General features: G+C 34.8%; 1 protein-coding gene across 2 annotated transcripts in view; it reads left to right on the top strand.

Annotated features, from left to right (window-relative positions):
• The window catches only part of LOC150102691 (condensin-2 complex subunit G2-like), a 401,754-nt gene that overhangs the window by 87,193 nt on the left and 296,822 nt on the right, over positions 1-17,739 (top strand). For both annotated transcript variants that reach the window (XM_090398912.1, XM_090398911.1), the window contains exon 7: positions 1,266-1,360. In XM_090398912.1, the coding sequence (XP_090255038.1) occupies positions 1,266-1,360 (95 nt within the window). The remainder of the gene's footprint in view (positions 1-1,265; positions 1,361-17,739) is intronic.

Below are 17,739 nucleotides of genomic sequence, written 5' to 3'. Positions count from 1 at the left end.
TCACTTTCAAAACCCAGTTGAGGTACAGGAATGACCATATGGCATTAGATGATGTCACATGTGAATAACAAATGCCTCATGTCTAAATCACATTGGAAGGTACAGTATGTTGACGTGTGTGTGTGTGTGTGTGCGCTGTATTTTCTGTATTTGATTTCGAACATCATCTGCCAACAGTTCTCTCCTATCATAAAACTTGTATCAAGCAGAACCCCCCCCCCCCACACAGAACTATATTCTCTTTCTTAAACTTTGTGTATGTATCTTACACAGTACATCTCTGTAGGAAATCTCCTAAATTTATGAGAGAATTTTTTATCACGTACTCTTGCACTGCAGAATGGTTATTGCTTGCCATCATGTTTACCAGCTGAGCATGCTCTTATTCATGACTGACAGTATTCTGGTGATCTTTTGAATATGAATTCATGCCATACTGATTTTATTTTGGGCTCACTGAATGACCCAAGCCTTTGGTCCATGCAGATATGGTAAATGGTTTTTGGCTAGTTGTTAAACAGCTTGCCAAAAGCCACACCACATGTGCTGAATGTGGCATTAATGCTTTAACTTGGTAAGCATATAGCCACATTTGCATAATATTTTCATCATTATTAAATTAATAATTAAATTAATTCAACCTAATAAATAAGTTTTAGAAGATTTAACTCTGTTGAAAGGTTATACTATAAATTAAAGATGGGAGTGTCACTACCCTATCTGAGTAGTGACCCTTCCTATGCATAGCATTATACATGTCCACAAGGATATGTGCTTTGCATTATGGGATACCAAGGCAAGTGATGTTGAAGTCATTAGCCTCTATATATACGAGTTGCCCAGTTGTGGAGTTACTTCATGTGCAAACTTTGCTTGCTTACACTTGGATAAAGGATTAAACCAAGAATATACTTTCATGCTTCGTTAATTTTTAAAGATTTAACTATGTTCTTAAATCAGTAACGCTGACCTTGATTGGCTGAGTGAATAATATTTTACTCTTCACCCTCATGTAGTTTGAGACCATCAAATTGATGGCCTGAGGTGATTTGAAAGTACACATTTGTTTTTTAAAGTATAACGCTTAGATTAACCAACCTGAAGTGTAGAGTTCTAACTTTTTGTGGATAGGACTGCCATTAAAAAATAAAAAAAGTGTAGGATATGATTTTCTTCAAATAATATTTGCTTAATATTATTCAAAGAATTTAATAATATATTATTATTAATATTTTATTTTAATTTATGAAATTTTTTTTTTAAAGGGACAAAATTTCATAAGTTTTCTTTTTCAAATAAGAGATGATCTGACTGAAAGACTCCATATTAAAATCAAAAGTTATATAACAAACTGCAGTATGTAAGTATGTTATGTACATTGGCATGATTAAATCAAAAATTATAATCTTGTATATGATAATGCATATATTTACTTATTTCAAAATGAATATTTTGTATGGACAATCAGGTTTTAGGACATGGATAATTAATTAGGACTGTGTGTGTGTGTGTGTGTGTGTGTGTGTGTGTGTGTGTGTGTGTGTGTGTGTGTGTGTGTGTGTGTGTGTGTGTGTCATGTTGGAATATTTCTGGTTTGTTCAATGGTTATGAAGTGCATGCAAGTCATGATTATTGTCAAGATACCGTTAATGAAATTTTGACCCAAAGGAATATGTTTAACTTATTTATCATTGTTGTTGTTCTTTGCTTCATATCTTTCCTCAAATATGTTTCTTGTAAAAATAAACAAGCAGTTGTATAACTAATTTGCTCAATAGAATATAAAAAATTGTGATTTAATATAAAAATGATTCTTTCTTTTTATGATTATACTTTATCAGTTTTTATCAGTATTTGAAATGCACCATTAACTTAGTCACAAATTTACTATTTTTCATGTTTCTTTTTTATTTATTTATTTATTATTTATTTTTTTAATGTCATTCCCAACTTTAAAAGGTTTTACACTTGGACCACATGCTGTGAATGAGATATGCATATAGGAGTTAGTCTGGTGATCTTGCAAATCATATTTAAGTGGTTTCACTTAAATATGATTTGCAAGAATGGGAATGTTTTATGAATCATTTCACATATAAAATGGCTTGCATAGGGTAGAGTGTTTGAACTGTTAAATAAATATCTGCAGAGATTCCATTATATTATTATTATTTTATGGCATCTCCATGGAATCCAGAGACTCATTGTGGGAGATCCAAATTAAGTATAATACACACAAATCTTAATCATACTTCTCCTTAAATCCATTCACCTTTAGGAAACTTGCAACCAATTCTGGCACTCCATTCCACTCACGCACCACTCTCCACTCAAAAATCTGGTCTGTCTGCAGACCTTTACTAACCATTCGTACATAACTTCCACGATTGCTCCTAGTTCTTTATTTGTCATATATTGAAAACTTTCACTTGCAGCAAATTTATAAAACCCTTTTAATAAAAATAATATAAAACCGTTTATATTAGTTTCTGTCATGTTTCCTCTTTTCCACCCATCAACTAAACTTTGTAACCCACAAATTTCAACCTATATTCATTTGGAGTATTTCCTAATGAATATAGGTTGAATATTCCTAATGAATATATTTCCATCACCTAAGAAACTCACATGACCAAATCTGTGCACAGTAGTCAAGATGTGGCTGAATCATAGTCTTACATAGAGAGATAATAACTTCCTTATCTTTACTTGTTAGCATATTTTTCAACATCCAAGTAATCCTTTGAGTTATTTTACGAACTTTTGCAATATGCCCTCTGAACTTCAACTCTTTGACCACCATTATCCTCAAGTCCCTAGTCTCATCAATTTCCTTCAATCCAATACCATCAATATGATACACCATATGCACCCATGTCAACCTAAGTGCATAACCTTACATTTTGGAACATATAATGCCAATTTATTTAAATCATCTGTAGGATATCTACATCACCTTTATCAACTATTGCTCTCTCCAGTTTTGTATTATCAGCAAACAACTGAATATCTCTCTTAAATCTTTCCTTTTGTTATTGATATACAAATTGAAGAGTATTTGCCCTAGTACTCTGAGTTACTCTGCTAGTCATCATCATCATTCTCCTAGTTCCACTCCATATACTACTCTGGTGTCTGTCTGTCAACCACCCACTCTATTCATGCTACTAGCATCATATCCATTCTCATTTGCCCCAGCTTTTGTAATAGTTTTCCATGTGGTATTCTGTCAAATGTCCTGCCAAAGTTGAGCAGTATCATGGTGTAGTCATTACCTCTATCTAATTCTGTTGTCACCTTATTATAAAACATGAATAAGTTACTAAGACAGGACCTATCCTTTAAAAAGCCATGCTGCCCACTATACAGTATCACATCCACCCATTGTATTTTACCATTCACCCACTTTTCCAATACTTTAACAATCACTCCTGATATGTTAATTGGTCTGTAGTTTGCTACATACATACTTTGCTGCAATGCATAAAGGCAGCTTGGAGCTGCCTTTATGTATTGGTACTATCTTACTCTCTTTCTGGAACCCTGCCAGAGCAGACTTAGATTGAATAATTTCATCAGAGGCAATTTCGATTCTCTTGCACATCAGTGTTGTACACGAGCTGATATACCATTCAATCCCACTGCTGTGTTCACATTCATATTTTTTTTTTTTAATATGCTGAACACCTCCTGTACATCTATCTCAATGTTGATATGTGTCCCTATAATATCAGCAACTATAAAATCTCCACCTAGATGATACATCTTTGTAGAATGATCTCTCAGCAACTCAACTAGTTCTTTTGGCTCAGTCATCTGCATACCATGAGCATTGTTTAAAGTCATCCTTCTGTAGTCATTTTTCTCTTTCTTGCTACATAACAAAAGTTCAAGGAGCACATGGAAACATCTAAGATTCTTCAAAGGACAAGACAACTACAAAACTCGTTTGGGTTTACTTTGGCTTCTTTAGCTAATTCTCTCTCTCTCTCTCATAGTCTGATTTGGCCTTTCTTACCATACTAGTTACCATTCTTGCTTATATTTTGTACTGCTCATGAGTATGCTGATCACTTTTTTCTTTATATTTCTTCGCAGTGATTTCTTTTTTTTTTTTGCAACTCTTGCTTTATATCCCATATCCTATTCATCCACTTATTCCAATTTGGAAGTTTATTCTCCAAGAAGGGTAAATCTAGACTTGGAGAATAACAACTGTAACAACCACTTCCATTTTGCGTGTCCCCTTTTCTCACTCTGGTCAGTGTCCCCATAGTTAAAGTCTCCCTTAATAACTGTTCGGCCTACACTCGTTGTGTTAATTTGCCAATACGTGGTATCTACATCCTCCTGTTGACTCCCTTGTCTATAGCACCCTGCGATGTTTTTTTTTTTCCTATTTGCCTCTATCTCACACCAGACAACCTCAAATAAGTGCCATCTCCATTAGACCTAAAATCCTCTTTAACTTCTAATTTTTTCAGTTGTAATTCTTCAGCTATTATCAGCAATACCCCACATCCTGTTCTGTTCCCTCCATCCTCCTTGAAAATATAATACTCTTTACATTCTATCCCCATAACTATATCATTTTCAGTCAACCAGGTCTCACTGATGCCTATAATTTTTGGCTAAGTTGAACTGACCAATCCCTCCTCATCCTTATTCCTGATACTTCTTGCATTCATGTACATGCATTTCAACATCCCTTTGTACCTATAGTTACCCTTGTGTAATGTCATTACCAACTCATTCAAATTGGGAACCTATGAAATCCCATTCGACATTGCATAATTGTTACTGTACACATGCTCATTTATCACGGGGGTGGCCAGACCCATGCTTGAACTCATCCTCCCTAATATCTCTAGTTCCCTAGTTTGCATGTTGGAAGTTTATTGGAATAATTATCAGCACTGAGAAAGGATTAAAAATAATTTTAATACTTTCAATATTTCGTCTCTGTCACAGAGACATCTTCAGGGATTACAAAAAACCTTTTTGTAACAACACACACAAAAGCAATACAGTAGTGAGTGAAACTAAAGTCCTATCTAGGTGGTGCACCCTGAAGTAATCCCTGAAGATATCTCTGTGACAGAACGAAATATTGGAAGTATTAACACCAGGAACCAAATCAGAATGGGATAATTAGTATAAGGAATCAAAGTAAGTATGGGACAAATGGGCTTCTGCGATTCATGTACACTAATGCCAGGAGTATTAGGAACAAGAAGGAAGAGTTTTTGGCCATGGTTGGCACTTCCAGGCCACAGATTGTCGGTATTAGTGAAACAGCTGACAGAAGATGATAAAGCTAGTGGGATTGAATGCGATGGGTATAGCGTGTTCAGGAGTGACAGGGTGAATAAAAAGGGGGGAGGAGTGTTATTGATGATAGCTGATGAGCTTCAGCCAAGGAGTATAGAAGTTGAACTGCAGGATGATGAAAAAAGCACATTTGAGGCTGTTTGGTGTGAGATACAATCTAGCAGAACAAAATATACAATTAGGTGCTGCTATAGACCGGGTGATGGAGTGGATGGTGGGAATAGTATGCATAAGCAAATAGAAGAAATGAATGGAAGAAGGGTAATTATTATGGGTGATTTCAATTATGGTAACATTGACTGGAAAGAGGAGAGGGCACATGGGAGGAAGGAATTGGATTTTATGCAGTTATTAAGGGACAACTATCTACGGCAACATGTATTGGAAAATACCAGGGGGCAGAGAGTGCTGGACCTAGTAATTGCAACTGAGAATGTAGCTGTAACGAACATGACCATGTTGCCACCAATTGGTGAGAGTGACCATAAGGTCATGACTTGGGAGGTGGCTAAAGGAGTCGAATTTACAATTAAGACAGGGTATATGTGGAATTACCGGGCTGGTAAGTATGACAAGCTTAGGTGTGTGCTTGGCTCAATGCCATGGCATGTAAAACTGCAAGGGCTGGATGTTGATGGTGCATGGGAGGTGGTTAAGAACTGTTTGCAGGAGGCAATGGTTGACTGTATACCAAGAGTCCGAATAATAAATCAGGTAGGGGTTAAATGGATGAATAACACTATTAAGCTTGAGCTGCAAAAAAATAAACAATTGTGGAGGGAATTTAAGGAGAAGGGTGACCATCAGGTGCATGAACAGTATAAAGCTCAGGCCAGGATGGTAACAAGGGTGGTAAGAAAAGCAAAAGCAGATTACGAAAGGAAATTGGCCATGCAGGCTAAAGAGAATCCCAAACAGTTTTTTCAATATGTTGCAAGTAAAAGGAAAAATGCTCATGGTAGAATGATCTTAAAAAATGCTGAGGGTAGGGAGGTAACTGAATCAGTCGATGTTGTGGAATTACTGAGCGAGCACTTTGCAAGAGTATATCATCCAGGTGGTGACCTTGTAGGAATGGAAGAACCAACAGCTTATACTGGAATTGTGATGAATGAGGTAGAGGTAACTAGTCTATTACAGAACCTCAATGTCAATACATCTGTGGGATTGGATGGTATACCAGCTCGTGTCGTACGTGAAGCGGCCAAAGAATTGTCAGTGCCCTTGACCATTATGTTTAATTTGAGCCTCAGGACTGGGTCAGTCCCAAGGGGGTGGAAAGAGGGGAAAATAGTTCCACTGCACAAAGGTGGTTCCAAGGCTGCTGTTGAAAATTACTGGCCAATCAGCATAACAGGAATCATTATCAAGGTCTTAGAGAAAATAGTCAAGAGGAAAATACAAGATTGGATAGAAGAAAATGGGATACTGTATCGGGGACAGCATGGTTTTGTGAAGGGTAGGTCATGCCTCAGTAACTTGCTCACGTATTATAACACAGTGACGGCTGAACTGGATAAGGGTAATGGGTTTACAGTGATTCTGCTGGACCTTGCTAAGGCCTTTGACAGGATACCACATGGAATTCTAATCAGTAAATTGCAGCATATGGGAATGGACATAGGGTTGGTGAGATGGATAGGAGGGTGGTTGACGGAGAGATATCAGAGAGTGGTTTACTCAGGAGTAGAGTCCACAAGACGGCCTGTGACTAGTGGTGTACCACAAGGATCTGTTCTTGGACCACTGCTGTTTAATTTGTTCATAAATGATATAGGAAAGGATCTGAGAGGAACAGTTCATTTGTTTGCGGATGATGCGAAGTTGGGTAGGGCAATAGTGAATGCAGATGACGTCAAAATTTTGCAGGATGATTTGGATAGATTGGAGGTCTGGGCTAGGGAGAATGGATGTCAATTTAATGTGGCAAAATGTAAGGTTATGCATTTTGGGGTGAAAAGATGGGAGGCAGTTTACTGCATTGGTGGAACCGTGCTCCAGGAAATTGATGAGGCACGAGATTTAGGAGTGTTGGTGGATAAGGAATTGAAATTTAGGGGACACATTGCAAAAGTGGCCAAATCAGCTCATCAAATCACTTGGTTGCTGAAGAATACGTTGACAAGCAGAGACAAGCAGGTTATTGTTCCTCTGTATCGAGCCTTGATAAGACCTCATCTCGACTACTGTGCTCAGATTTGGTCACCTAGGTTTCTTCTTGATGGGGAGGAGGTGGAGAGGATCCAGAGGCGAGTGACCAAGATGATAGCAGGTCTGTGGAATGAACCGTATGAGAACAGGTTGAGGATTTGTGGGTTGCAAAAATTGGTTGATAGGCGGAGGAGGGAAGATATGATTGAGACATTCAAATTACTGAAGGGTTTCTATAAAATTAATTCAGAAGATATTTTTGAGAACAGGGCTGGTTGTGGGAGGACTAGGGGACATCCATGGAAACTGGGCAAAAGTGTGGTTAGTAAAGGTGTTAGAGCTGGGTTCTTTACTTTTAGAGTAGTGAATGAGTGGAATGCACTCCCTGAGTCTGTGGTGGATGCTGTGACAGTGAATGAGTTTAAGGCGAGGTATGATAGATACTGTATGAATGTCGAATAGTTGTGATGAATATGATTTGGGGCCTCCCTCGATGAGTCTAATGACTCCCTGGAGTTGCCCGTAATAATAATAATAATAAAAAAACACGTTCGCTGCCAACTACATCAAAACTGTGTATTCTCATAGATGGTATATGCTCTGCACAAGCCAACTACGAGTATACTCGTATGATGCTTACTGCCGGCAACGAGATTACCGTACTGATCTTGAAGAAGTGAAATTGCTCGGCGTACGGGAACAGACTATGCCGAAGTAGTGTGGCAGCAAATGTGTTAAAATTATTTTTAATCCTTTCTCAGTGCTGATAATTATTTCATTAAACCTTCAACATAAATCCTGCACAGCACTTAAGCCCTAACACAATGGATTCCCTAGTTTGCGCTCACACTAAACAACACTTTCTCCAAATATTTAACTCCAAAGCTATTTAAATGTAGTCTGTTGGCATATAAGTCCTTTTGTGCATCAAATTCATTTCATACATCAATAAACTGCACACCATTCCTTCTACACCATTCCTTCTACATCTTCTCACTGGCAATCATGACCCTTCTTCTCAGTTCTGTCCTATCATACTAATGCAGATTCACAATCTTTACTTTCTTACTCTTCATTTTTGCTTCCACTCATAACTCTTTCATATTACTTAAAATTATAATAATGGAATTAACTCATGAAATATTATTTATTAATAGAATTTTCGCCTGAGTATCACGGGCATCTTCAATACATGTAAAAAGACTAATTAAACAATGACTGACAATTCCAAAAAGTGCCACCTAAGTAGCTAATGTAAGATAACCAAAAAAAAAGGCATAGAATTAAAAGATCTAAAAAGGCTAACTGCTTATTTGCTTCTGCTTCTAGGATGAACTGGATCCTTGGATGAAGTGCATTTAATTTAGAGAAAAACTGTTTTAATTCATCAGAAGAGCCATTCCAGATAGCAAAAATATCATCTACATATCTGAACCAATGAGTAGGTCTAGGTGAAATGTTGTAGTTAGCCTTTTTAGATCTTTTAATTCTTTGTCAACCAGATGGTAACCTACCATTCTCAATCTGTAAGAGGGAGACTTATACAGGCCATTATATCCATGCTGAATCTCATCACCATCTCAGTCAGAAGGCAGGAACTATTAAAACACTGTTTCATCAGGCCCACTCCTTTTGTTCTTCAAAAGAACTATTACAGAAAGAGTTACAATATATCATTTCCTCGTTTCTATCTAATGGATATAAGAATTCTTTTATCAAAAGAGCTTTGATTAGTTTTGATATAACTTCATCTTCAAATACAGAAGAAATAATGCATATTCCTATCCCTTATGTGCAAGGCATTAGTGAATGCATAGCAAAAGTTTTAAAGCCACTAAATATTTTTGTTGCCTTTTGACCCATCAGAAAAATCACCATCTTTCTCACTTCTCCAAAGGACAAGCTTCCACATCTCAGTCATCCAGGTGTCTACCAGATTCCTTGCTCTTGTGGGTTATCTCATTTCAGTCAAACAGGAAGATCTGCTTTTATTCGGCTAGAAGAACACAAGTCTTATATTCAATACCTTGAACCTGAACAGTCTGGACTTGCAGAGCATGCCATCAACACTAGACAGAGTTCATTGTAACAAGACAAGAGTCTTTCACAAAGTCGGTTCCTCATGGAATGGCTTTATAAAGAAACATGTGAAACTTTACTTCACTCTCCTAACTTAAACAGATCCGATGGTCTACGTCTATCCCCTTTGTGGGAGATAGTACTTTTTTTAAATCAGCTAAACTTTCCTAAAACTTTTTAATTGTATATATATATATATATATATATAAATGTTAGTTTTTTAGTATTTATTTAGTTAAATAAGTAAGGAAATTTAATGACCTTTTTAGTTATCTTAGATTAGCTACTTAGGTGGTGCCTTTTGGAATTGTCAGTTATTGTTTAATTAGCCTTTTTACATGTACATGAAGATGCCTGTGATACTCAGGCGAAAATTCTACTAATAAATAATATTTCAATTGAGTTAATTCTGTTATTACAATTTTAAGTAATATGTCTACTCAAGATATTTTCTTACCGAAACTCTTTCATATCTTCTTTCATTACATATTTCTCAGCTTGCAAATCATTTGTGTCTGCCAAAACACTTAGCTAGTTTGCTTCTTTCTTCTGCATACTTAGAGCCTCACAAACATCCTTTATCTTCGCACCTGGAAAAATGTTTTCTTCCCTTTCTCATTAATTCTTATCTTCGAATCCCTATACAATACTATCTCTTTTCTCCCAGTTTCTTGCACTTTTATGCTTTTCCCATTTGATCATTCTTTCATTCTGTCCTGTACCTACCACATGCCAATCATTTCTCCAGTCACTCGAGCTCACGTTTTGTCCTATGAAGGAGTCCACGTGAGCATGCAATTTTCCATGCTAGTATCTCATCATCCACATTATTACTTTCAGCTACTTCCTTCAAACTCTCATTCATGTATTGTGCACCTATCATTCACTGCTTCTGCTACATTATCCACAATACTTTATTGTGGTTTTATTGTTCCAGCCTTAAAAGTCATATAAGACCGGATTTGTATCCATAATATCAGTCACTTTTGCTCCTGGTGCAACTCACTTATGAAATATTTATGACAGACATTTTCTCCATTTGTACTCTCATACCACAAACCATTCAATCTCAGCAATGAATACATTAAGCACATGCTACAGCTAAATTCCACATGTTGATATCAGTCAACATCGATGTCTTGGTCACCATTTTACTCGTACGCATTTGTGCCATAACGAAAAATGTTTCTGAAAGTTTCTCGTGTAATAATAGTTGACTAAACAATGCAGTCAAAAATAAACAAAATACCACCAAATATATATAACAATATCATTAATATCTACTAAAATGTAATGACTTAGCTGAGCAGTACAACTTAGCATTGTCTTTAGTAGTATCTGCTACTATGGACAGAGCTAGCACTACCTGTGACATAAAGAGTTTTAAATACTAACAAATCTTAGTCAAATCTAAAAAATACAGCTGTTTCCCAGCCTGTAGCATAGAATGCTTCATACAAATCGTCTTTTCAGTCCACAGAACAATAAATATAGTAGATGATTACATAACAGAATAAATGTAGTAGATGATTACATATATTTATATTGTTATGAAGTTATACAAAAGAGATTAAAATGAGATTAAAACTATAACTAGACGATGGGAAATTGAGACAGTGATGAAAGGATCACTTCTGAAGACACTCCAGGCCTATTTTTTATCTATAGAAAAAAAAAAAATAATAATCATCATGCATATCAAGGATTTAGGCCTAGTGTGGCCTGTTCCAGCCTTAAAAGTCATCATTGAATCTTTCAAGAGGACATCCTGGTTTTCTTTTTCCTAATGGCTTGTACTTTAAGGCTTGTTTTGGTAATCTCTGAATGTGTTCCATCCATTTATGTTTATATTTTTTATTTATTTTTTCTATTACTGATTCTTGGTTTAATTTTTTCATAATTTGTTTGTTTCTTTTGTGATCAAATAGAATATACTTTGTAGTTTTTCTCATAAACTTAATTTCTGCTGTTATTAATCTTCATTTGTCTTTTTGTTTTATTGTCCAGATTTCACTTCCATACAATAAGACTGGTAGGGCTAATGTATTGTATACTTTTAGTCTGGTTTGTTTTTGAGCTAGGTTTGGTTTAAATATAGAGTTAATTACACCTGTTATTTTTAAATATTTTGCAATTTTTACGTCTATATCTTTTTCAATTTCATATGTGATCATACATTCTAGGTAGTTAAATGAATTCACCTGTTCTAAGATCTTGTTATCAATTACTATCTTAGTTCCTGTTGGATCTTGTCCTTTAAAGTTATTGTTTTTGATTTTACTGTTGATATTATCATATCATAATCTTTGGCTATCTCATTTAGATCTAAAATAGCTTTCTGTAAGTTATCTTCAGAATTTGTAATTATTATTTGGTCGTCGGCAAAAAGAAGGGTGTTTAAGTTCACAGTAGGAGGAAAGTTTAATACCTGATGGAAATTTTTATTCCATTTTATTATTGTTTCATTTAAGTAGATATTAAAAAGAGTTGCTGAGGGGAGGTATCCCTGTCGGACCCCTTGGTTTATCTCTCTCGTATATGATAGCTCGTGATTTAATCTTATTTGTATTTGATTATTTTCATATATACTTGTGATAGCTTTTAGGATATTATTTGGTATTTGTCTTTCTTTTAATATGTTAAATAATGTTTCTTTTAACTTTGTCAAATGCTTTTTCAAAGTCAATAAATACAATATTTGTTTCTAAATTGTGTTCTCTTCTTTTCTCTGTTATTAATTTTAGGCAAAAGGCTGGGTCTATACATGATCGTCCTTTCTAAAACCATTCCGTCCTTCTAAAATAAAGTTTTTGGAATATTTCATTAGTTTGCTATTTAAAATTCTGCGATATATTTTGTAACAAGAATTTAGTATGCTAATGCCTCTGTAGTTTTTAGAGTCATCTCTGTTACCTTTTTTAAAGATAGTATTAGAAGTAATAAGATGTATAAGAAGTAAGTAATATACACTATAATATAGTAAATGTATGTGGTGCACCCATTTCACACTTACTCATGTGACCAACTACATCTTTAAAAGTATTTCCCTGACATTCACCATCCTTACAAGTACAATAAAACATGATATACTCTTCTCTAATTTGTGGGTTACAAATATTATATTTATATAAATCTTCTTCAATCTAAGATGCATTGCAATAGCATGCAGCTAAGAAAAAGAAACAAGTATCAGAAATACACTCCTTCCCTCAGCTATTATTACACACTTTTTAATATGAACATAAAAAACCAAAAACAAAAAGAAGATTATTAATTCATAATTTTTCTTGCTTTGAAATCAATAATCTGTGGGAATTTTTGTTATAACTTCTAGTAATAGATGTTTTTCAACATTAGCAGTCTGGTTGGCATATCTGATTTCTAGCCAACCTCCAGTTTCAATCCAGCTGTGGACATGGATGTTTGTGATTGTCTATAGGTGAGAGATGAATTTCATTTTTCCAGTGTGAGACCACCTCCCTGTTTATTGGAGGCTTGAAAAAGTTCCATGTTTGGTCTCTAGAACAGGCTTTCCAGACTATGTAAAAAAAAAAAAAAATATATATATATTATTGTTATAACTTCTAGTAATAGATGTTTTTCAACATTTAGTACTGGCGCTCTAAAATTAGCTGTTGCACACATTCAACTCATGCCAACGGTAACCACGCGGTCACCTATTCAAATATGACTGTTACTATTCTGCTTTTTATTAAGCTGGAAAGTCCATGTTTTTTACCTTGTTATTTTTATATCTTATGTTTTTTATTTCTCACCTGAAGAAGTCGGAGCACCGATGAAACTAGTTGTGATGTATTAAAAGTTTTTGTTATACTTTCTCAGGTTCTAGTCAGTTAAATTTATTTTTATAAATATATATATATATATATATATAAAAAGCAATAAAAATTGGGGGGGGGGGGATCCTCAGTGTATTCATGGTACAAATGCAATTTAGGTTTACAAATAAATCTTTTTTGGGTGGGTGTCACATAAAAAGAAAACTAAAATTTGGTGTGCGATACTGTTAAGCAAGGAATCCTAAAATGTCCAAATGAGAAACTACCATGTTTGGTCTCTGGAGCAGAGCTTAATTATCTATCCTTTACTTACCAACAATACCAGTTATCTTATTCGTTTATGACTTTTGTGATATGGGTTTCTCACATGGGTGAGATTATTATTTAAAAAAAATTTGAACATGATATTTTAACCTAAGGATTTTGACATATTCTTCAGAAGTATAGCTATATATGTAGAAATTTTCAGTGCTTCCTTAGTGCTGTCAGTAGTGATAACACTGTTTAATTGGAAAGACTGGATTTGAATTCTGTCTAGGATGCGAGAAACATTTATAAAAGCTTTTCAAGTGAAGGTAGGTTAGTCAGTCTCATATCGCAGGAATTTTCCCTCTTGCAAAACAGACAGATCCAGAAAATATGCCTATTGAGAGACTGTAGAAGCAGGTTCCTCTTGTCATGGTGATTCTAATATACCATTAAGTCTGATACTTTAATGGAATACAAAATGGATTTTTTTCCATAAAACAATATTGTTTCAACAGTTTCTCTAAGAAAAAAAATATATGTAAGAAGAATTTTTATTGTAATAATAATAGAAATCTTTTTTTTGCCATTATCGTATTAGTGCAAGTATAACTGACTTCCGGCTCAGAAAAAAGCAATCACATATGATAAATAGCATCTTAATTCCTGTGAAATAACCTGTGATCATAAAATACCTAAACATATAAGCATTCACTAAACATTTTCTCTTTTTTTAAAAATTCTCCATGAAAATATGATATTAGATATCTTTTCTGAGCTCCTGTATTTCAGACAATGAAAATGGTTTGCTGATTAATCAGATGATATAGTGAGATAAATTATATCCATTGTATTGAATTGTGAATGGATAAATTATATCCATTGTGCAATAAGATGCCCACTCTATAGCATTTTTCATCACACCATTATCTGTCATATACTTTTGAGAGGAGGTAGGTGTGCAGGATATTAACAGCCTAAAGAGTCAAAACTGGGAGATGACCTTCACATATCCTGTAATAATTTTGAAGAACCTTCTGTAGGTTTTGAGATGTTCATTCCTTAACTTTCTGTTGTCCTGTTATTACTAAGTGTTCATCTGGATACTGAACCAATGAGGATGGGTTTGTTGTTTGGGACTTAGCTGGCCGCATTGTATTTTGTATAACATTGTGCAGCAGGATCACATGTCAAGCTGACCGGCATACTGCTTAGTTAAACTAGGCTACTCAGTTAAAAAGTTTCCATTAGGTTACTTGGGCAAACAGTGAAAAGTCAACTACTGGAACAAATGTTCTGGAATCAAAGTAGGTGCAATTACCATAAGGAGCCTCAGTTGAAAAGAAGTTAAGCTAGCAGAATTATAGAAAGATCATGTGATATCTTTTTGTTACTAAGAAGACATAAACAGGTGAGATATTTCTAATAATAATAATAAGATAATTCAGGCAATAGTGATTAAGCAAAGAAAGGAGTTAAACATTTAACTAGGCATGAATACAAACTTCTAGAATAAAATTTCAAGTAGAGTTAAGCAGGCAAATTTCAAAGTGAGAAATTAAACGATGAGATTTAACTGTGTCTGTGATCCCACAGAAAGTTCTAAGAAGAAATAGAGGAATTATTTAAAATTTAATATAAAACTTAATTATATTCCACTGTCTTAGTATCCTCTATATCTGTAACTGTTGTATATCATCAAGTTAAAACAGAAGTTGGTTATTCACATGAAATGGTTAGTCATAATGTTTGCAGATAGATTTCTATTTAGACTTAGAAATGATTACATTATTTATTCATTTTATTTAAGCTCAAGTAAGATAGTACATGGCAATTTCACCAGTTATTGAATGTTAATGAAATTAATATTTATTAAAATTATGAAATACTTATAAAAAATAGTAAACCAGAAGTTACATAAATGAGTTTATGTAAGTTGGGGACTGTCTGTATATTTCTTCAAACTGCACCATGAGGTGCTTTTCACAGATTTTTTTTAATAAAAAATAATTTTTATGCAGTGTAGAATTGCATTTTGCAGGAATTAAATGAACATAGTTGTCCAAACCCCCATTGATAATCTTGTTAACCTCACTGTGTTTGGAAATGACTAGAAATCAAGAGTTTAAGATTCTGCAGGTAGATATTATAAAGTTATTTGGGCGTTCAAGGATATCAAATGAAAAATAGGAATGCAAATTCAATTCACAGTTTTGTACTGTCATCAGGAAAACTATGAATTGGATTTCTAGACTAACTGAAGAAAGTTGCTAATATATAAATGTAAATGAACAGAGTTCTGGGAGTATCCCATCATTAATTTCAAAGTTTGAATATAAAGATTCATTACATATAGTGTGCACCCAGAGAAAAAGTTTGCAATCCAGTTGTAAAAGATGGAATACATACCATAAGATCTGAGTTTATTTAAAAGTTCTTTGTGCCAAATCCAACCCTATAGTTAGAAATATGAAAACAGCTTCTTGAATGAAGAGATGGATCGTTTGAGGCTATCTGATGTGAGATAGAGGCCAGTAGGACCAAATGTATTTTGGTTGCTGCTCTCCAGAAGAAGATGTGGATACCATGCATCAGCAGATTAGCACAATGAGTGCAGATCATGCAGTTATCATGGGAGACATCAACTGTGGGGATATAAATTGGAAGGAGCAAAAAGTACGTGGCAAGATGGAAATGGATTTATAAATTTACTAAGAGATAATTACCTGAAATAACAGGTGATGAATGGGATCAGGGGTTTTAGAATGTTGCATCTGATAATAGCATCAGAAGATCTATGTATAACTGCAGTAGCAACTTCTGATTGAGGGAAAATGACTATGCAGTCTTGTTCTGGGAGGCTGCTGAACATGTGGAATTCTCAGTCAAGAATGAGTTTATATGGAATTGCAAAGTTGGTGATTATGACAACTTGGTGGAAGATTGGAGTAGTTCCATGGCATAAGAAGCTACAAGGAATGAATGTCAATAGTGCATGGAACTATTGACATAGTGAAGTGGACAGGGATTATTTAAGCGATATCTGAACTGCATAACCAGGGTCAGGAGGATAAACTGAGTATAAGTGGATGAGTATCAATATAAAGCAGGTGTTGCATCTGAATAAAGAATGCATTATGGAAGGAATATAAACAAAAAGGTGAGCAGCATGCCCATGAGCAATACAAAGTGCAGGCAAGAAGTAACTAGTATGCCGAGGAAAATTAAACCAGATTATAAGAAAAAATTAGCTAAGTAAGCCAAAGTAAATCTGAAAGAGTTTATTTTTCCTATGTAGCAAGTAAGAATGATTATGAAAGCATAACTACTCAGTGCTGATGGCAGGAAAGTGACAGAAGCAGAAGAAATAGTTGAATTACTAAGTGACCACTTTGCAAGGGTGTATCATCCAGGTTAAGACTTTGCAGTTACTGATGCGACAGATTGAGGTGAGAATTGATGCAACATGAATTGGAGGTACTCAACATACTGAAAAGTATCAGTGCGAATGCAGCAGTGGGACTGGATGGTATTTCAGCTGGTGTGCTACGAGAATGTGCAGGAGAACTGACAGTTCCTTTGATGAAGCTGTTTAATCTAAATCTCAGCTCTGGTAAGGTTCCAAGAAAGTGGAAAGAGAGCAATTACTCCACACAGAAGGAGCCAGACTATTTAGTATCTCTGGAGTGGTGATTAAAGTTTTGGAAAAGTTGGTTAAAGGTAAAATTCAGGAAAAAGTTGATAGGAATATGATACTTTATAGGGGGACAGCACAGCATTTAAAAGGTAGACCTTCTTTAGTAATTTATTCACATTATATAATCTGCAAGACCTATAGTAGATGCCACTGATACACCTTGCTACGAACTGTCAAAGCAACTGGCTAACTCTCTGACTCCCCCACTGGTCTTACAACACATCCTATGTAAAAAAACTCTACCTTTAAAACCTTAATTGAAAATCTAACTTTAAATAATACTGACTTATTGGTAAGCTTTGATGTCACCTCATTGTTTACCAATATTACTTTAAGTGACACTTTAACACTCTTAAAAACGTTTTTCCTTCTGATATCTTAGAGCCCTTTTCCTTTTCCTTTTTTTTGGAAGAACAAAATCTACAAACAGATAGA

Source organism: Typopeltis vanoorti, chromosome 10 (assembly GCF_054136105.1).
Source record: "Typopeltis vanoorti isolate ZY-2024b chromosome 10, IOZ_Tvanoo_1.0, whole genome shotgun sequence".
NCBI lineage: Eukaryota > Metazoa > Arthropoda > Arachnida > Uropygi > Thelyphonidae > Typopeltis > Typopeltis vanoorti.
Note: the sequence above shows the minus strand (reverse complement) of the source record. Positions and strands in the feature narration are given on the sequence as shown.